This window comes from Pyxicephalus adspersus, chromosome 1 (assembly GCF_032062135.1).
Source record: "Pyxicephalus adspersus chromosome 1, UCB_Pads_2.0, whole genome shotgun sequence".
Lineage (NCBI taxonomy): Eukaryota > Metazoa > Chordata > Amphibia > Anura > Pyxicephalidae > Pyxicephalus > Pyxicephalus adspersus.
Window position 1 is genome coordinate 168606894 of NC_092858.1, and position 22627 is coordinate 168629520.

Genomic DNA, 22627 nt, shown 5'->3' on the forward strand with positions numbered 1-22627 from the left:
TGGATCACCCAGCTTCACTGGGTATCTGCAGCCTTGGAGAGTTTTATGAATCTAAAAACACTTGTGGCAGTGAAGGGGTTACCCAGAATATGTAAATACCATTGGCAGTGAAGGGGTAATTTAGAACCCACAGGTAATTGTGGCATTAAAGGGTTACAGGAAACATCCAGATGTTTATGCTAGTTAGGGGTTACAAAGAACCTTCAGGGCAGTGAATCCGTGATTTCAGTTTCGTTTCTTAGAAGGAAAATAGAAAAGTAGGAGGAGGAGGAAGAATAAGCAGTTTATAGGAAGAACAAATTAGAAACAAATCATTCTGCCCTAGGATTTGGGGACTTTTTTCACTGGTGAGTACCAGACCCACAGTACTTGTATTATTAATGCCTAACACTGTTCCCTCTGACTTTATTACAGCAAGAAGTAGGGTTTAGGTCAGTGCAAAGAGCAATGACAGCTTGAAAGTGCAGTAATCTCTTCTAACCAATCACCTTTCCCCCTCCAGCAGCTCAGAATATTTACTACAATAAAACTTATTTCTGATTGGCTGATAAAGGTTACTGCACCTGACATAGAATTCCATAAGGTAAATGTTATATTTTCTTTGTGATAGATTGAAACTTAGTCAATGTAGTCAATGAGTTTGAGAAATAACCTTATCTACTTTTCTGCTGATAAATGATAAGGAAGTAATAGGAAGCAAAGAAACCCAGGAGGAATTTTACCCTTTCTAGTTTTTAAAAAAAAGTCTTGTGGGTGTTCTGTATTCAGCTGATATGACCTCAGTATTTGTATAGCTCGACCTTCTTTTTATTGTTTTCATACACTTTAACACTGCTGGTTTGCTTTTTGCTGTCTTATTGAGGACATTTGTTTTCACTCCTTTAGTCTTAGGGATGCGACCGGATGTTGTGGTAATTTTCTGCACAACTGTTACAACTTTTGGATTTCCCATCACAAATATCTGGGTGACCCTGACCACCCAACTATCAGAGAATGTCTAACTTTGCCATTTTAGTTTTTTTCATTAGTTTTTTGTTTGTTTTTTACTTGTTCAATAGATAGGTAGTAATGAGAAATGTTTTGAGCAAGACAAAGACACAACTGGGCATTTGCTCAAGCAATTCAAGTCCGGCTACCCCTTACCAAATACAATCATGACATGGATTGCATGACATTGTAACCTTTAGTAACAAGTAATACATAAAACATCATAAAGATTTAAAGTAGTGGTGGATGTTAGTTCTTTAATGCCTTCTCCCTTATGTTACATACAGAAGATAATATTCTTACACAATATTACCCCCCAGCATGTGTATCAGCAACTGCAATAATATTCTCCACTATTGGTGTCAGTATCTGCAATAATAACCTCCAGCGGGCATGTCGGTGACAACCATAGTAATAATAGCATAAAATACTTGCATAGAATAAAAAACAGTGGAATGTTAACAATACCTGACTCCTACACAGTAAAGGATTGCTTTCAAATGCTTTCAGACAGTCGTTGCAAGTAAGGAGCTGCAATGGTCCTGACTCATTAAAACTCTCCAAGGCTGGAGAAGATACCCTTTCAACAGTGAAGCTGGGTGATTCCGCAAACCTGGAATGGATCTCCATCTACTACATGTCCACTTGACCCAATCCCCTCTGATCTACTCCGTGCCCATTCCTCCACCCTTGCCTGGACCAGATTCTTTCCAGGTTTTCTGGATCATCCAGATTCACTAGGTATGTTCTGCAGCCTTGGAGAGCTTTAATCAGGCCCAACGAATCTAAAGACATTTGCTGCAGTGAAGGGGTTACCCAGAATATTACCCAGAACGGGGATATTTAGAACCTACAGATACTTGCGGCAATGAACGTTCTCAATTTTTCAGAGATTAAGGAGCCAGGGGAGAAGGAAGAGTTACACTCTTGAGGTCCAATGGGAGAGGAAGGGAGTGTTTCAGGAGAATGGCATTAACAGGATCAAAGATCCGGGCTGGGTATCAGCAATGAAGCTGGCAAATTAACCTACCAATGTTAAAGAGTGAACCTATTAATTAGTTTGTTTATAGCTAGGTGTCTGTAAAGTTTGGAATCCACAACCCCATCGTGGTCTTTGGCTTTTGGTGGATGAACCATATACTGACATTATTATTATTATTATTATTATTAATATTATTTGGAAAAAGGATTTTTATAGTGCCAACAAATTATGCAGTGCTGTACATTAAATAGGGGTTGCAAATGACAGACAGATATAGACAGTGACAAAAGAGCAGGAGAGGACCGTGCCCCGAAGAGCTTACAATCTAGTAGGTGGAGAAATTAACACACAATAGGAGGGGAGATATGAAGTGGTGGGAAGTAGTGACAGTTTCAAAAGATAGAAGACGGGTAGGTGAGGGTGAAGCGTTGAGTTTTGAGTGTTCTTTTAAATGAGCAGAAAGTAGGAGCAAGCCGAATAGGATGAGGAAGACCATTCCAGAGAATTGGAGCAGCTCTAGAAAAGTCTTGGAGCCATGCGTGTGATGAGGTTATGAGTGAGGAAGCCATTAGTAGTCATTGAAGAAGCGGAGAGAGCGGCTGGGGGAGATTTTTTTTAACCAGGTCAGAAATGTAAGTGGGACAGGAACTGTGGAGGGATTTGAAGGCAAAGCACAGGAGATGAATTTGATTCTAAGGTGAAATGGAAGCCAAAGAAGAGGAGCGGTGGGAAGGATGGAGGAGTCTGGCTGCAGCATTCATATTAGATTGTTGATACTTCTACTTTATTTTTATGTTGAACTATATGTATACACTAATTGTAAATGATTTTTTGAATACACGGTTTGCCAAAAAAACACCCTGCTGTTCTCTTACTTCATAAATATGTTCATTCTTAAGCCGCATACACACGTCCAATAATAGTCGTTGGAAAGGATCTTTCATCCTCTAGCCTTTTGGCAAGAGGATGTTGTCCAGTTAAATGTAGGCTCTTACAGAGTTTGCAATAAAAAAAAAAAAAAAACATTATTGATGTATAACTCAATACAGAGCTGGAATAAATCAGAGTTCAACCCAGAAATCGTTTTGAGCCGAGTGGGAAGAAGCTGTAGGAGGGCAGCAGCCCCTGTATTGTGACCCAACAGTGTTCTCCCCAGGCTCTTTTTGCCGGGTGCACCACCCAGCATTTTTCAGTAACCACCTAGCTGTTTTTGGGTAGTTACTGGAAAGTGCTGGGCAAAAAAGGTCTGGGGAGAACACTGTAGGTAGAGGGCTTCAGTTAGAGGTAAAAAGGAAATACCTATATAAGTTTCACCAGCATTCTAAAATGTAACTGGTAGAATAACTTTGTGATCTTTGGAAGCAGGTGATCTGTCAACCATGAGTGCTCAGGGACGTCGCATCAAAGGGGCACGTCGACGTCCCAGTCGGCCTTCGCAGAGGATCCTCCAGCTGGTATGACTATATGAATAAAAGTCAATCTTTGCCTAAATCTTCTCTACAGTAAAAACGTTACATTATTTACTTACTGCACTTCAGACTGAGGAGCTAGGTGTTTTTTTTGTTAGGTGACAATCTGAATCTAAGAGTCAACCAAACCTAATCCAAAATTTACACCTTTTACACCAAAATGTGTTAATCAACTTTTACACATTCGTACATTGTCTAACTAAATCCAGTTGGAAAATTGGATGACTTTTGGGTAAAAGTTTGGTGAATCATGAAAACATTTAGAAATAGGCCATATGCTTGCAAACAAAACCATGGGTCTGGTCAGCCTTTCATTCCAGATTTTCTATAATGCTGTAAATTAGGAATTTGCAATAATCATGTTAACAAAAATTAAAAATGATAAAAATGATTTGTTGCCAAAATGTTTTCTAACCTGATAAAGGTAAAATCCTTGCCATCCTATATTTTTGTCACTATTTTGGGGATCTTTCCCCTAACTTCCCCAAATAAAAAGGAATCACCACACAAAACAGGTGTCTCTTTTGGAGTGTTCCCCTTTACCTCTTGCTCTTGTGACAACTCTACAATTTTGAACTTTAACAGGGTTTAGTTACAAATATTTCCATCTTTTACTCAAAATGCACACATTTTCGACAATAGATTCATTTTTTTTTTTAAAATTAACCATGAGGGAAAGTTGATTCAAACATTTTACAATGGAATCCCCCAAGTAAAAAAAATGTGTACAGTTTGGGTAAAAGTTGGGTAAATCTTGGCTGATAGACCCCCGTGTCTCAGTGACTGTGGCAACAAGACAAACATATATAATGCCTTAAAATGTCCCTGTTACCACCAGGCCACTTATAAATAAAACCCAGCCTGTACTCCTAAACTTCTTGAATTCTTTAACTTCTCCGTACTAGTTCCTGCTCTGTAACTAGCAATACAATGTTTCTGGTCTTATTCATACATTTTTTTTTTGTTTTATTTCTCCATTAAGCCTTCAGGCTCCACAATGCCACCGTGCGGATTTCACCTTGACCCGTCAATTTTTCCCAAAGGTAAAGAGACTAATTAGCAAGTATGTGTAACTAGTCCAGATCACTCACTTTACAGCTCCTATGAGGCCAAAAGCAGAGAAGCCAGCACTGTAATAATAATACGTCAGTTTACACCAAAATCTATGTGGCCATCAGATACTCCCCAGATAAAGAATCCAGAGCAATGGGCCTGATTTATTAAAGCTCTCCAAGGCTGGAGAGGATACACTTTCATCAGTAAAGCTGGGTGATTTAGAAAACCTGGGATAAATCTAGTCTAGGATTCAAAACATTTGCTAGCAAATGGCAAATTAATTTGAAGAAGTCAACTCCAGGATTTTTGGATCACCCAGCTTCACTGAGAAAAGTGTTTCCTCACCAGCCTTGGAGGGCTTTATTAAATCATGCCCAGTGTTTCTAGACCAGGGTTCATTGAGTATTTAGCAGTTTGTGCCTCCCTGGTCAGTTAGGTGACACCAATGACATTCTTCCCAATGGTCACCAATGTGAGAGGCATTCTTCCCACTGATATACTGTGAGCTGTGAATATAGTAATTAAAGGGGTTACCTGGAGACCTCAAAGTGTTTTCATGGCTTCCCCCATGTTACAAATGTTAAGAAGGACAGAGCTAGAGTTTTAATATTTATAAACATGAATGGCTAGTTTTTCATTTTGCATTCAGAAACACATCTATCTTCCAATTTTCATTTCAGATTTCCTCTTTGGAGTAGCATTACCACTGAATCAGGCCCCAATGGTAAGTAAGCATATAGCATACACAAGGGGGGACTGAGAAATTTCTGGCTTTGCCTAAGACTGATGCACTTGGTACAGCGTAGTTGCAGCTTTTCTAGACCCTTTAAATAAAAGTCCTTTGGTTGGGCCACAAACCAGCTCTCTTTCAAATTCTTCAATTCCAAGAACAGATAATAGACTGAAGGGGCCAAGTCAGGTGAGTTGGGGGGATGTTGGACCAATTGGAAACCCAGGGTGTTCAATTAGGCAGCCACAATGTTGGACATGTGCGCGGGTGCATTGTCCTGCAAAAAAAGGATCCCTTTGGTCAACTTTCCACGGCGTTTCGTCTTAATTGCCTCCTTTAGCTGGTCCAGGAGGTTAGCATAATACTGTCTGGGGATACTAGATCCCTGAGGTAGGTAGTCCACCAACAGAATACCATCTTTGTCCCAGAAAATGGACGCCATGAGTTTTATGGCCGAATTCTGGGTCCCTAACTTCTTAGGCTGCAGGGGCCATTCCTTTGACTGTTCCTTGGTTTCAGGATTGTAGATGTGGAGCCAGGTTTCATTTTCACCCACTAACCTAGCCAAAAAGTCCTGTGCAACTCGTTCTTCTTCTGATCTCTGTTCAAACATTTCGGCACCCACATCTCTGAAAGCTTGCACATGTCCGGGATAGTGGTGATAACAAACCCAACACACTCCGGTGAGATGTCAAGTATCTGGGCTATCTTTTTTGCGGATATTCGCCGGTCCTCAATAATCAGCTCATGAACAGCATCTCAGGTTGCTGGGTCAGTTGAGGTTGGGGGGCACCCACTGCGGGGCTCATCTTCAATGGTGAAATGCTCAATCTTGAAACAAAATATCCAGGTTTTGACAGTGCTGTAGGAAGGACACTTTTCCCCCAGTGTTTGTGACATCTCAGTGTGAATGTCTTTTGCTGACTTTCCCTGGAGAAACAAAAACTTAATGTCGGCCCGTAACTCCAACGGCATGAAACTTGCTTGTGCCTCTGCCATCACAGCTTCTCCCTAAAAGAAAAAACAGTTTTAGGAATCGCAAAGACCTGATATTTGCAGTTACATACTAAGATATTAGGCTGTCATATGCCCCCACACTCATTTTTCTATTCTATCTGGAAGGGAGCAAAGCTGGGAACTTCTCAGCACCCCCTCTTATGTAAGCATTTTCTAATTAACTCAAACTAAGTGTAAAAGTTTACATGAGAACGCAATGCAATTCACTGGTGTGAATAAGTATAAGTCAAGATTCTTTTTCTGATGGCAGTTTCCAGTTAATACTTGAGTATAAGTATAATCACTCCAGTAAGTAAAAAAAAAAAAGTAACTAAACTTAATTGCCAAAATTCTTACCTGAATACATGGCTTTCCTTCTGGACTGTAGAATGAGTTTTTGTTGGTGTCCACATTGCTTCCTGGTGATTTGGACAATTCTTGCATAAGGGGGTTATCAGTCTTCACCCCCAGAAGAGACACCATACAGGGTCATGTCCGTAATGATGGACTCCAATGGGCTAGAAATAGTTGTAGGGAGTCAATTATTTATATTGTATATGGGTGGTAGGTATGGTATGGAATCACAATTGGGCTTTAATTCAAAAGATGGATTTTAATAAATAAATAAAAATGTCTGTAAAGGTTTTCTTTATGATAGTTTAGCTAAGTGTTTCTCAACCAGAGTTCCATGAAGGTTGTTGATGATTCCTTGAGCAATTAGCAGTCTGTGCCTCTCTGGTCAGTTTAGCTGACACCAATGATCTTTTTGGCTATCTGAAAGGAGGGCATTCTTTCAAATGGCCATAAATGTAAGACATATTCTTCCTATTGACCACCATCCTAATGTACATTAGGATGGTGGTCAATAGGAAGAATATCTCTTACATTGTGATCTGTGGATGTAATAAATATAGCAGGGATTCCTTGAAGACCTGAAAGTTATTACAGAAGAAGTTTAAGAATTAGAATTAATTTAGGAATTTATTGAAGAAGAAAAACTGGTTTATCTGGTAGTAGTGGCTTGCTCAGTTACAGAAAAATTCTAGGTGAATGATAACTTTTACTAGTTTATATGAAAATCTTTATAATATTCTTGATTTTCTTCTCTGCAAGGTCCAACCAGATAATGTTTTGGATCAACAGTATGAAAATCAGATCCGCCCCTGTATTGATCTCATTGACTCGCTGCGAGAGCTGGGTGTGGAGAAGGACTTGGGACTAGCAGCCATTGCTGTCATCGGTGATCAGAGTTCTGGAAAAAGTTCTGTACTGGAGTCTTTATCTGGGGTGTGTCTCCCAAGAGGCACTGGTAAGGAAATCCTGTATATTGATTATAGAAATGTATATATAGTTTTCATCCAAAAAGTGAATACTCCATAAAGATGGAGAAAAACTTCATGCTAATCACATTGTTGTATTCACATTTTCATCTACACTGGTAAAAAATTAGGTAGCATCCAAAAAGAAATGCCATTTCGAGATGGGTAATGGGTTATGCATGGGGATTGCCAAAAATCCAATCCACCAACACTGATCTCTGTTAGTCACTAAGGATGGCTAAGGATGGCTAATGTATGAAAAGTAGGAATTCTTGGAGTCATATCAGGAGACCAGTTAAACTTTTCTTCTGAAATACCGGAGTACAGGTAGACCATGGGTTACATATGAGATAGGGACTGTAGATATGTTCTTAAGTTGAATTTGTATGTAGGTCGGACCAGGTCCATTATTTAAATAAATGCAATTAGGACAGATGTTTGTCTCAACATATTATTAGGCAGTGTGGTGTCAGTACTATATACTGTATACTCACTGTGGGCTAATCACAAACAAAGCTGTGCTTTGATTTAAAAAAAAGCAAGTCATGAAAACCACCCTCTTCCAAGACTCCGTCCTGCATACGAGGGAGCAGGGAAGCCCATTCGTATCCCGGAGTCATCCATATGTTGGATATCCTTAACCCCGGGACTACCTTTAACTGTTTACAGGGGGAACTACAGAGTTCACTTTATGACCTACTGGCAGTTATATGTTACTAAATAACTCCACAATTTTCTCCACAGGTATGATTACACGTTGTCCCTTGGAGCTCAAGTTAAAAAAGTCCCCAAAGGGTTCAGCATGGTGTGGAAAAATAAGCTATCAATTAAAAAACATAGAACTTTCCAATCCTGCTCAAGTGGAGAATGAAGTCAAGAGAGGTGAGCAACTTATACAGCTGTAGAGCAGAAGCAATACAGGTAAATGGTAACTCCTCACATACAATTAGGGGTTGATCCAAAAATCATTTTTCAGAAATGTATAAGCTGTCAAATATTTGTAAAATTTTAACAACAAAAAAGTTGTCATTGATTTCATATGTTAGACAAATAGACATTGAAACTATCAATGTAATTCAAGATATTTTACAACAAAAATGTTCATGCAATGTACATGTAATTATAACAGTAACAAGTTCCATGAGTTCAGCAGAAGCATAGGACGTTATCAGTTTCCAAGATTTCTGGCCGGATCAACGGTAATGTTTTGCGCCCATCAAACAGGGATAACAAGACATATTCAGTGACATACTTAACGGGCCAAAATGTACCAAATATGTGTGTTCCCTTTGTATGCATGGGATTACCTATGGCATGGAGTCTAAGTGACACCTGGCCTTTACCAGAACACCCTGCAAGGCAAGGTAAGCTGGTAACTCTAGTGGTCACCAGGCTAATTTGCTGCAGGGTCATCACCAGGTCTCCCCATCAGGGACGAGCAGGATCAGATGGTTTTGGCGAAGAGACAGCCAGCTAGCGAGTACAGGACAAGCTGGGTCTCAGTAGAAAGTGTAGAGGCAGACAGAATGGGGTCCATGATAGTGGCTGGTAGTAATCAAGGTCTAGATGGTCCAGGGTTAGGTTGCAGGTGATAATTAGGGTCAGGATTATCCAAAGTTGGGGAAGGCAGAAAAAAAGCGACAGAGTTGGAGTAGTAGGACAGGACCAGGGCATGCTCTCTAATCCTCTCCAGGTAAGCACAATGTGCAGGGGATGCAGAGGTCAACAGAGTTCACAAAGCTAAAGAGATGCTGAGGATTCTGAAATCCTCCAAACAGAGGAGCACGCTAAAAAAAAATAGTCTCCTTCATCTTTTATGCAGCACACTTTTGTGAGCAAAGGTTGAAAGACAACAAAACCTTTGTAAATGCTCATCGCAGCAGATTTCTTTCAGACACCTAAATGCTAAGGCTAACATTCTGTGTTTTTGAGGTCTAAAAACATCTATTCAGGGAGCTACTATAGCTATTGGAGGTTGTGTAGCAGTTTGCATGCTTTTACACGGCCAGAAACACCATGTAATCTCCAACAGATGAACTGAGCAGTGAAGGAATACTACAAAGGTACCGGAGTACGGGGAGGGACCTGCCATCCTGAGCAAAGTTACAGATTCTCTTTAAAAGATGTATGAGTTGCAAAACAGAGATATACATCAACAGTGAGCAGACATGTCTTCACATAACTGAAATGTACAGTAAATAATCCATGGGAAAGCAATAGTTATTAGTAGAAAATGGAAATTTAGTTGGCAGCTAGACACCTCGTATTTGTATATTAATTACACAGTACATTTTCGAGGGCCAGATCCATCCATTTTCTTATATAAGTTTAAATAACTGCAACTGAAGGTCTCTATTTTGATATAATTTTTTATTTCTTTTGGTTTGTAGCCCAGAAATGCATAGCTGGGTCAGGGAATGGTGTCAGTGATCAACTGATTAGCCTTGAAGTTGTGTCCCCAAATGTTCCAGATCTGACACTGATTGATCTGCCGGGACTTACCCGTGTTGCTTTGCCTAACCAGCCACCAAATATCGGGAATCAGGTTTGTCTTATGACTTCTTAAATGAATGGCCAGATATGTGTAGGAACTGTTGACGTAAACACAGCTTACAGCAGGAAAAGCCATAGCACAACTCATCTGTAAAACGTTGTTGAACATGATGATTACAGGCAGGAATACAATAAAGCCGGTTACATGTTGATACATTTTAGGCTAGAAAAAAAACCCACTGAACTCTCATCTCTTTCTGATTTAAAGTAGTCAGACTGGCTATAAAGTATTACGTGTAATAGTACACAAAATGATCAAAGTAACCAAATTTTCAGTTGTTTCAAAAATTTGTAAGCCGTGATAAATATTAGATAATAAAGTATCCAAAATCAAAATGAGAAATGCACATTTCTAGTAGTTACTGATATCCTGTACACTGAAAGTGATAAACAAGAGGTGAAATCACTTTGCTGTCTCCGCAGTATCCATGTCCCCAGTAAGATATGAACGCTACCACAAGGCACCAAAACATGCCATGCAAGAGTATCCATACCACCATAGTGATTTATTTTTAACCACACATGATAGTCCTAGTATCCATACCGCCATCTAAATTCTACCACACATGATTGTGTTAAGTATCCATACTACCTATGAGATCTGCCCTCCACCATACATGAATGTCCCAGAATCCAACGCCCTTGTGAAATCTGAACTTTACAACACACACAGGATAGTCTCAAGTATCCATACCACCAATGGGATTTGCACTCCACCACCAAAATAAATCTGAACTCTAAACTGATACTGAACTGATACTACACACATGACGGTCCTGAGTATCCCTAATAATAGGAAGATCTACCCTCTACCAAACATGACTGTTCTGAGAATCCATACCACTGGGGAGAGCTCTACTTTATCACATGCCCAGTCCCGTGTATCCATACCACTAATGGAATCTGCACTCCACCATACATGGTGGTCTTAGGAATCCTTGTCCCTAGTGAAATCTGAAATCTTTACCACCAGTGTGATCTGCACTTCACACACCTGATGGTCCCAAGAATAAGTACAACTAGTAAAATCTCCACTCCACTATACATGATGGTCTGAAAGATAAATATCACCAATGGGATCTCAATTATACATGATGGTCTGAGGTATTCCTACCACCAATGGGATCTGCACTCTTCACCACACATGATCATACCAATAATCCATGTCCCTAATAAGATTTGAACTCTACCACACACAATGGTTCTGAATATCCATAATAACAGGGAGGGATATCTATACTTCATCACATGCACAATCCCATGTATCCATACCACCAATGGGATCTGCACTCCACCATAAATGGTGATCCATGTCCCTAGTGAGATTTGAACCACACACACACACACACACACACACACACACAAACACACACACAATGTAGCCCTAGTGTATACCACCAGTGAGATCTGCACTTTACCACACACTTGATGGTCTCACAAATCTATACAACTAGTAAAATCTGCACTTAACCACACGTTGGTCCTATCAGTGAGATCAGCACTCCACCATATATATCAGTGATCCCCAACCTTTTGGAATTTGCGGACCATTAAATGCACAGACTCCGGACCGCGCATGCGTAGGAAACCGTGTGTCACTTAAATGGTAGAAAACTTCCGCCAGAGTGATGTCATGATGCCAGAATCCACCCACTCTCCCATAGCATGTCTGAGCCTGCGATGGAAGAGTAGTGTCCAGAGACACAACCCTCCAATCGCCCTGAGCCTGTAATACGTATCAGAGACATGGTCTGTGGCTCTGGCAAGTGCACCCCTGCTGGGGGGTGCACCGGCCAGAGGAGCGCACTACTTGTCAGACCACCGTAACTCACTAGTGGGTTGGGGACCCCTGATATATATAACAGTCCATAAACATGACATAAAAGAGATGGGACAACCAGACTGGCTAAAAGTGTTCCAATGTAAATTCTGCTCAGGTTTAGCAGAAAAATGATTGTTCAAAATTAAAAGTAGGACTAGAGAACAAACTAATTTAGAGGGAGACAATAAAATGATCTGTTTTGTAGTAAAGATGGCATGAACTCAAGACTTTAACTTCCAAACAAACATGTTTGGTTATGTTAACCTAAAAAATTGTTGCTTTTATGCAGATTAGGCAGATGATTATCAAGTACATTACCAAGCAGGAAACCATTAATCTGGTAGTGGTCCCCAGTAATGTGGACATTGCAACCACTGAAGCTCTGGAACTAGCAAAACAAGTGGACCCCAAAGGAAAACGAACACTAGGTATGTAGATAGCTATGCAATTTTTTCAGTTTAATTAGATTCAAAAAATTCTTCCAGACAATAGAATTGTACATACTGTATCTAAACTTAGTATAAAGGTTAGCTGTGCACAAAGGCTTACCCTGCTTAATAGTATAGATCTTCCTCTTGCATTTCGGTCATTCAAGAACTACAGAGGTGCTAAAGTAGTAATTAGTCTGTGATCAGTCAATGACAGGTACGACAATGGGGGTAATCTGCTGAGCTGGGTAAGTACAACTAGCTGAAGGCTCAGACTGGTTACTTGGAAATCTAATCCAATCCAACTTCATAATACTTATTTCTGCTGGATAGTACAACTCCTGTTGTACTTTTTGCCTGCTTCAGATATGAGATGTGTAGGTCCAATATGCATTTATGCCCCCTGGCCACTTGGCTATACAAAGCGATCTCTACGTGACCAAGGTGCCAACAGCCATAGAGCTCCTATTTGAAGTAGGAATTGTACTGTTCAACAGAAATAAAGAGAACTGGCTGCCGTACAGTGGCTATTTACCAGAAAAGTTAGACTCAGCTTTGCACAGGTAGACCAAATTAGGTTGGTAAGATAATATATCCTTTTGCATCTCCCTACACAGCTATTCTGACTAAGCCAGACCTGGTTGACAAAGGATCAGAGAAGGAGGTTGTTAGTGTGGTGAAAAACTTGGCCTACCCACTTAAGAAAGGCTATATGATTGTGAAGTGTCGTGGGCAAAGTGAAATCCAGAACAATCTTTCCTTGGAAGATGCCATAAATAATGAAAAGACTTTCTTTGAAAACCACGAACATTTCAGGTAGTGTTGTTAACATCCTAGCTGTCCATGGTTTGACTTGCCCTTATTTTTGATACTTTAAAAAAACAGTGTTTAATAAACTTAAACTAAACTTGTGATGCTCACCTACACCTATAGCGTCGCATGGAGCCACCATTTCCCCTCTTTTGGTCTTCCTGGAGATGGTCTTTGGGCATCTTAATTAGCCGGGCCAGGATGATGTAACTACTATGTAGGCGCATGGGAGTTCATTCCCAGAAAATACAAGGGAAGCCAGGATTGCTGGGTTTGCCTAGTATCCAACGCTGAGCTGCATATATGCAAAAATTGAAAACTGCACACCAATCCAGCAGATAAGATCAGGTATTGCAAAAGGGACATCGCCTCTCCCTTCCTGCAATACCCACTTGCCTGAATTGCTAATGTTCAAAGTGTGACTTTTACCAATTTTAAAGAACACTCTTAAAGTGTGTGTATAGATATCTATTTTTCCTGTGACCACTGGGAACTGAAAGTGAGGGGAAAATCAAGCATTTTGAGTTGTCATTGATATTTGTGGACGTTTCTAGTAACCACTGTCTTATTATGGAATTTCCCTTGCTTTCTAACAATTTCCTTTTTGTCTTGGACAATAAGTGAAGGAAATCAGTACAATGAGAAAACCAGACTACCTGAACTCTATGTAAAAAATAGTTTTGCTTTGAATTTAATGTACTTTTTAGTATTGGAATTCTTTTTCCCATATAGAGTTCTTTTACAAGATGATTGTGCTACAGTCCCTACACTGGCGAAAAAACTGACCAAGGAACTGGTGAAACATATTCACGTAAGTCATCTGTTTGCAATAATACATATTATGGGATGATGTACAGCCTAAGGTGCTCCTGAAATATATTTTTCCCTGCACAGAAAATCCTTTAGAATGAGATAATCTGTTCAGGGCACATTTATTTTGTGGCCCAATCAGTCCTGTGCAAATCTGCAATACTCATGTCAGTGGAGTGCATTTGCCTCCTGGACTAATAACAGGTTGGGCTGGTAGCCCTGAACAGACATACTTCACAGAATAAAAAAGCAGTTATACTCCATACCCCATTTCCAGTGCTGTCTCCTGCAGACTTACCTGCTTCTCAGTACAACTTAGGGGTTGAATGGTGCCCACCATTGGAGCTTTGCATGTGAGAATGCTGGGAGGAAGGTGCCGTATTATTTTGCTTTAGTTTTTTTTCTTTTTTCTGCAGAAAACATTGCCCACACTAGAGGAAAAGATTAAAACAAACTTAAAAGATGCAGAAGACAAGTTAAACCTGATTGGCACAAGTATCCCTGACACTAAAACAGAGAAACTTACATTTTTAATAGAGGTAAGAGACAAAACATCAAGTAAGTCATATAAAATGTGTTACTGCAAAGCATTTAGATATAGCAAAAAAAAAAGAGTATGTATTTGCCGATACCAAGATTTTTGAATCTATAGGTCTAATAATAAATAAATAATCTTTATTTCACATACAAATAAATACATGGACATAATGCCTAAAGAAACACTGCAGAGTGCTTGTTTTACATGCAACCCCTACTATATATATATATATATATATAATCAGACATATATATATTATATATAATCCCGTCTGAGCAACAATTTGTGTAATTGATGTTATCTTTCTTTTGATTGGTCAGTGGAAGGATAATGGTGAATACCCAAGGGATAAGGTTGGTGGGGTTGCCAAGCCTTAGGATTAAACACTAAAGAAAGAAAAGAAGAGAAGAGAGGAAACGGCTTTTTTGTGGCAACACTTCAATAAAACGTGCTTTACTAATTGATGGACTCCTAAGTTATACATGGTCCACCTGTGCTCAAAACATAGTGATACAGATATATTGCAACACCAATGTACAACACCAATCATGAAAACACCAACAAACTGGCAAGGAAGCAAGTAGGTGAAACGCGCCAGGCTATTGAGACAAAAAGCAAAAAGTTTCTATGATCCCAATGTGACATTGTAAAGTTGCAATGTATCTGTATCACTTTTTTTGAGCACAAGTGGACCATGTATAACTTAGGAGTCCATCATTCAGTAAAGCACGTTTGATTAAAGTGTTGCCACAAGAAAGCTGTTTCCTCTCTTCTTTTCTTTCTTGATTGGTCAGTGTCAAGCAGGAGAGTTTGGACCTCTCTTGATGCCTTTTCTAGACAACTAGTTTGCCTCTTCAGGAAAAAATGATGAAAACTATTCATATAGAATGTTAACCTCCAACAAAGGGCCAACATTCACATATATACCTCATTTACTTCACTAAGTAAATTATCCCTTGAAGCATGATATTTCATTCTGCACATTGAACAGCCTAAATCCTTTGGTATCACTGGGTTTTGGACTTTGATCATACAGCATTTGTCAAAAAAAAAAAAACCTTGACAAGTAAACAGGGGTCTCTATTTATAAAACAGAGAATCAGACATTTCCTCAATCATTCCACCATGAAAATCTTCCATGTCTGTGTATTTCAATAACAGTAATTGATTCCCACCAGGGAATGTATGAGGGAATGTCAGATTCCCTATTTTATTGATGGAGCTCAAGGTGTACTTCATATGCCCTGTTCTTCCTGGTGCTGCTGCACAAAACAAAAACTTGAAGCTGATTTCTGGAACACAGTTTAGAAGCATGAAGTCAGAAAATACAAAGTAACAACATTATTGTTGTATTGTATTATCTCTGTTTCATTTATATGCAAATTGAGCATCATTACAAAAATAAATAAAATTGACAAAAAAGGTTGGGGTTAGCCTTATCACAGAGTGAAGTTCTCCTTGAAAATTATTAGCACCATTACTACCATTACTGTGCCTCTCATGGATCATAAAATGTATGGAGACGATGAACTAATGTTTGTATGATGTGGGTTTTTCTTGTTGTCCCCAACAGAAAATTAGGCAGTTTAGTAAAGAAATCGTCCAAGCTACCCAAGCTGAAGAGGAGGTCACCAAAGGAAATCTAAAACTTTTTAGGGAAATCCGTAATTGCTTTAACCAGTGGGAGCTTACACTGAGCAGCTTGGTTCACCATTGTAAGTAATGCTGAAAATAATCACATTCATTTACACATTTTCTGCAGCAGAATGATGGGCAGTAAAATAGGGTATCCAATTTAAAAAAAAAAACATGTTCTACAAAGCAATAGGTAAAATTTATTGTCTCCCTGCTCAAATGTTCATTGACTTTAGGTTAGGTTTAGGTTTTTTTTTGGGTTGTCGTACTGGAGTGCAGGTAAAGCCAGTATGAAGCACTTCAGACCTGCACATGGAATGGTCGGATGGCGGTCATTGGATGCTTCCCTAACTAAAACTACTCCTTTGCTTACCCCAAGAATACGAAACACCTGCTTGTTTTGGTTGGCCTATATCCATAAGGAGTATTGTAGTAATGTAGTGGTGGAAGATGCAGATATTCAACACTTCCAGAAGTGTCAAACACAACCAGAAGAGATAAATATTCACACTTTGTGTTCTTGTTGGAAAGTTTAGTGTTCCCATTGGCGGTTGCCATAAGAATCCAGTAAACCCTATATATCTGTCAGCTTTATACTGCCCCCCTTTTACTTTGTACCAACTTTTTTTTGCCCACCCCCTTAGTATGTCCCATTTTTTCATGGTCTTGGTATTATGCCCCAACTGTTCAGTACCCCTGTAATCTGACCCAACTTTTCAGTAACTACCCAAAAACAGCCAGGTGATTAATCCAAAGTGCCAGGCAGTGCACCCGGATAAAAAGGAGCCGGGGAGAATACTGTAAGGGAGATGTTCTTTAAAATTTCCTTATATCACATGAATAAGCTCTAATTAAAAAATAAAAGGGCATTGTCAATGGGCATGGCATGAAGATTGCCTACAGAGAGTTGGCAACCAAAAATGTATTTATTGTTATGATATACTATACATAGAAGTCAACAATCTGACATCAGCCTTGTTCTGGAAAATTCTCTAATTGTTCCTTACTATTTCAGTCCCAGATGAAATAAAGAAGGACATTGACCTCTATCAGAATCAGTACCGAGGACGGGAGATGACCGGGTTTATCAGCTTCAGAACATTTCGAAATATTGCAAGGAAGCAAATACAGATGTATGAAGATCCAGCAATTGTGAAGCTAAAAAAAATAACGGGTGAGTATAAAATCACACCAATGATCGCAGACCATAACTTTGGGAGTAAGTTTAGTGGAGACTAATCTTGGAAAGTTACCCCTTTAAGACTTTTTATTTCGCCAACTCCAGAGAAATTAGAGGTTCTTCCTTCCCAAGGGATAGTCACCTTTAGTAACAGACCTCAAATGCAAACCCCAGTAATAAATGCTGAGTGGTGACCCCCAGTACAAACTTCAGTGAAAACCCCCAGTGACATTCCTCAGTACAGACTTCCAAACAGACCTCTGTACATACCCAAATGACAGACCTCAGTACAAATTCCAAGTGCAGACCCCCAGGCATACTGCAGTAACTACCCCCAGGCAGACCTCAGTGGAAACCCCCACGGACAAGACGCAGTGCATACCCCACTGACAGGCCCTAGTGCATATCCTAACTGCCTGGCTGCAGTGCATACCTACACAGACAAGCCTCGGTGCTGACCTCCCCAGTGTTTTCCACAGGATATCTCAGTGTCTGAGTTGTCTTGGAAATGTTAAGAAGTCTGCAGTGTTAGCTCCAAGAACCAATGCTACAAGGTGACTACGAGTAGTTGGTAAGTATTCTAGTCCATGAACAATAATTGCCATTTTGTGTAGCCTTGTTGAATAATAAGGGTTTTGACTCCGGGGATAAAATGCAGGTGATTGACCTGGAGTTGGCACCTGTGGCCCAAGTTTATATATTACTGCATAGAGCTGCTTACAAGGAATGCCTACAAACTCTAATTTTTGTATTTTACTTTTTCTAGAGATGGTCCAATCATCCTTTAGTAACATTGCTCTAAAGTGCTTTTTGCAATTTCCCAACCTCTGCAGAACTGCCAAGGTAGGTTCCACGTCTCAACTTTTCATTGAACTGCTATAGTTAAAACCCAGTTCTAGCTAAGTATGTAAACCCTAAAATGGGTCATGATGCCCAATGCACATTTTTCCTAAATCAGATCAAATTTATTTCAAAATGTCTTATTAGGAGATTTCACTAATACCAGCTACAGTTACAGGTTGAAAATGCTAAGCTGGAGCTTTATAATTGTTTTGTAATGTCAGCTCCCCAAGCAAGACTGGAGATGATGGAGCCATGTTTCTCAACCTTTATAACATGGGGGAACGCTTGAAATAATTTTCAGCTTTAATTACTATTGCCACAGCTCGCACTATATTAGTGTAGTGATCAGTAGGAAGAATACCTCCCACATTGTTGGCCAGTGGAAAGAATATCACAAATAGTCAAAAAGATCATTAATGTCAGTGTCAACTGACCTGAGGGGAGAATAATGGTATTCGCAATGGACTTCCATTATTAGATTGTTAGGTTCCAGAAAATTCATAATTACAATTCTTGTTGATGAATTTGTATACATGAAGTTGGGAATCTCTTGCCTGCAGAATGGTAGGCTCAGGGGTTCCTAGAATACTAGATTTCCAAATACTAGAAGGTTTTCCATAATCAGGCAGCAACACAAATTCAAGCATCAGGAAAATTACGAAGAGTCCAGTGTACCTAGCTTGTATCGTCTCTATATATTTCCATATTGGTTTTTCAAATTTGACTGCAGCCTGTCTAGAATATGGTAAAAGTTTTATAGGTTAATCATATTTTCTTGCTTTTTCAAGGGTAAAATTGACAATCTCTGTAGACTGCAGCAAAAAGAGGCTGAAAAACAAATCCAGACTCAGTTCAAATTAGAGAAAATTATCTATTGTCAGGATACTTTTTATGGTGCATCCCTGAAGGAGGCTCGAACAAAAGCCACAGAGAAAAGTTTGTCAGTAAAGCCGGCCCCCATTTATTCATTCAAATTTCCAAATACATTTCTATGTGAAAGGAAAAGTGAACTTGATGCATGGAAGCAACTGATACCTGTAGCACAGCCCAGCCAGGTCCAGTTATCAATTGATGAAATGTCCTTCCATATCCAGGCATATTTCAAGGTAAGTTTGTTTGGCATGGTAAAGGGACTTTTAAAACAACTTATATTTGGGCTTATGGAAAATTGTGCCTTAAATGATTACAATTCTGCAATTTTGCCTATGAAAAATTTACATTAGGTACATTAAAGGACAGATAGATATCCACCAGCTTTCCATTGCACTGCATTTCTGCACAGATCATGGCCTGTTGCATTTAAAAATAGTTGGGCCATGGTATGTATCCAGGGGAAGGAGTATTTATTGAATAGAAAAACCTCTGTCATTGGAAGAGAGAAGAGCACGTAGGGCAAATTTAAACCCTACATGGGGCTAATTGAAACCCTTCATAGCTTAGTCTGCACAACTATAACCAATTGAGACTGGATATTCATATTCTAACATGGAATAGTAAAAAAAACTGAATTGTTGTTCATCATCTAGAACAAGGTGCCACCGATTTTAAGCCTGCTAGGGTATCAAAAGACAGCTATAGAATAAAAAAAGCTATTAAAAAAGCTATACTTATATTATTCACATTCAAACCAGAGATTCCTTCTGCATTCTTCAGTCCACTTCTCCTATGCACAGGCTATGACTGAACAGGCTTTGTTTTATGGTCCCCAAAAGCAGAGAGGGGCAACTGTTTAATCAGGAACTGGTAAAAAGGTGCTCATATTGGCTGCCATATGGTACCTTGAAAGAAAGCGCCTATGTCATTTGTAAGACTTTTTACCTAATTGTGTTTATTTTTTCTCACTCTACCCATTGTAGGCCTTGTTTCACCCATTTTGTCCAATATCAGTTCTGTAAGTTGAACTAAAGTTAAAGTTTAAATAAAGTTCACCCTAAAGTTGTCGTCCAAGACAGGTAGTGTGGTAGGCCAGGATCAATGGGTCTTGCATTGTGATTAGTGGGTTTAGATATATGAGGGCTGTACCTTGCCTAAAAATACCAATTTGACATCCATGCTCCAATTTTTTTCCCCTCAGACTGCAACATCCCGTCTGGCGAATCAAATCCCCCTTATTATTCAGCACTATGTCCTATTCGAGGTCGCTGACCAGCTTCAGGCTCAAATGATGCAGCTGATCCAGGATAAGGAGAACTTAGATGTGCTTCTACAGGAGAATGAAGATATAAGAAAACAGAGGAAGAACTTGAAGGACAGCATCAACCGTCTTAATGCTGCCCAACAGCGGATAGCTGCATTCCCCAAGTAAACTTGCTGCATTATAGGGTATAGGGGTCCTTGTGTGACCACACAAACCTCTGTAACTATCATAAATGACTGATAACACCAGAATACGGAGCACTGAAAAAGAAAATAAGCAAGTTATGTCGTACAAACATTCTCAATTTACCACTAGGTTCTACAAAGCATCAATATAGACCTGAAGGTTGGAGCTTAGGAAAACCACATCCTGCGTCTCAAAATGATCAATCCAAAAGCTTGGTTATTGATACCTTAGGTGTCAGCAGGGTCATGTGCCAATGCTGCCACTTATCATTGTCTTGTTATAATATATTCCTGAAATATTTATTCCTACACTGTTTCAATGTTCAATGTTTTCTACTCTTACTGGATTTTATTAAATGTGTTCGGTAACTTGAGCTTGAGCTCCAATACAGCACTGTAAACTATGCAAATCACTAGAAGTGCTCAGAACCACGGAGCCTTTTGGGTTTTGGATTCAGGTATATGTCAAGCCTAAGCCAATTATTTTTTTAGAGTCAGGGAGGATTAAAGAAATAGAGTTCCATCTGAATTTTAATGCTGTTCAGTTTGAGAGATTTACACTAACTTCTTGTCCAGTTCATACCAGACAGGAAGTCATGGAAAATCCCCAACACAGACAGGGGTTTTAGCATTTCTCTACTCTTTGTATTCTTTTTCACTTCCTGTCCATTTCAACAAAACGGGAAGTAAAGGTACCGTATTTTTCGGCGTATAAGACGCACTTTTTCTTCCCCAAAACTGCAATGCAGTTGGCACTCTGTGCCAATTTATCAGAAGGGGTTGAATTGGCACAGGGTGATCAGAAGGGGATAAATTGGCACAGAGTGATCAGAAGGGGATAAATTGGCACAGGGTGATCAGAAGGGGATAAATTGGCACAGGGTGATCAGAAGGGGATAAATTGGCACAGGGTGATCAGAAGGGGATACATTGGCACAGAGTGATCAGAAGGGGATAAATTGACACAGAGTGATCAGAAGGGGATAAATTGGCACAGGGTGATCAGAAGGGGAATTTAAATTGGCACAGGGTGATCAGAAGGGGAATAATCTTTCAGAATCTTTTTTTCTAGATTTTCCTCCTTTAAAATTGGGTGCGTCTTATATGCCGGAGCGTCTTATACGCGGAAAAATACGGTACTATCCTTTAATAGTGTCCCGTATAACATAAAACAGTCAGGGGATTTAATTCTTTCCTATTTAGACATACACTTCAAAATGTATGCAAGTTTTGGATAAAGTGATGAGCAGTTAAATCTCTTTGCATTTTTTTTTTCACTGGGGAGATTTACCCTCCTAATGTATCCCAGTGCTAATAATTAGAAAGCTACTTTTTAGAGAAGTCACCAGAACAATAGATGAGGGAAAATCATTTAATTGGGGATGCCAAATGATACTTTGACAGACTTTTATCATGGGATTTCCATTTACTTTGGAAATATTTCTTCTCATTTCATATTGCCTTTCTGGGAGAGAAAGGAAATCAGGGATTCCCTATTCCTTTCTGTAATAATTACCTGCCTGATCGAGCATTTTTAAGTGAAACTTTAGTTCAAGAACATTACTCTGCTAGACTTAGTTCTTTCTAACAATGCAGAGCTTATACCAAATGTGCATATAGAAGAGAATCTTGGTAGCAGTATAAAATGACTTCATTTAAAGTAAGATAAGATAAAAACATTTAATTTTAAGAGAGCAAATTTTCCATTGTTAGGGGTGGCTCTCTGTGACTACACAAGCACCCAAAAATATATTCCAATGGGTAATAAGTTTAGGAGGCTAAAATTAAAATGTGGCTTACAGCTGATGTTAAAAAAAGCCATAAGGAACAAGACACGGACATTTCAAAATATAAAAATGAAGGATCACCTTTATTGTTTGAAAACTATAAAGAATATAATAAAACATGTAACTCTCTATCTATAAATCTATAAAGAAAGTCTCTGGGTTGGTATCTGGGGATAAAGAAAAGGATTTACTAAACACTTTTTTAGCTCAGTGTACACAAAGAAAAATGGCTCAAATCCAATGAGCTCAAATCCAAATTCATAATAGCAATGTCACTGCCTTAAATGAGTCACAATTGCTCAAAATTGATATGATTGGGAAACAGCTAGACAAAATTAGGGTTGACAAAGCACCAGTGCC

At 39.3% G+C, this 22627-nt stretch overlaps 1 protein-coding gene across 1 annotated transcript; it reads left to right on the forward strand.

Annotated features, from left to right (window-relative positions):
* Positions 1-296: 296 nt before the first annotated feature.
* LOC140321587 (interferon-induced GTP-binding protein Mx-like) lies at positions 297-21590 on the forward strand. Its single transcript, XM_072398319.1, has 16 exons — positions 297-347; positions 3335-3423; positions 4421-4481; positions 5175-5218; positions 7334-7529; positions 8284-8421; positions 9930-10084; positions 12204-12342; positions 12960-13158; positions 13885-13963; positions 14379-14501; positions 16074-16215; positions 17151-17309; positions 18082-18158; positions 18947-19264; positions 20233-21590. The coding sequence occupies exons 2-16, from the start codon at positions 3349-3351 to the stop codon at positions 20461-20463; spliced, it is 2136 nt and encodes a 711-aa protein (XP_072254420.1). The 5' UTR covers positions 297-347; positions 3335-3348; the 3' UTR covers positions 20464-21590.
* The last annotated feature ends 1037 nt before the right edge of the window (positions 21591-22627 follow it).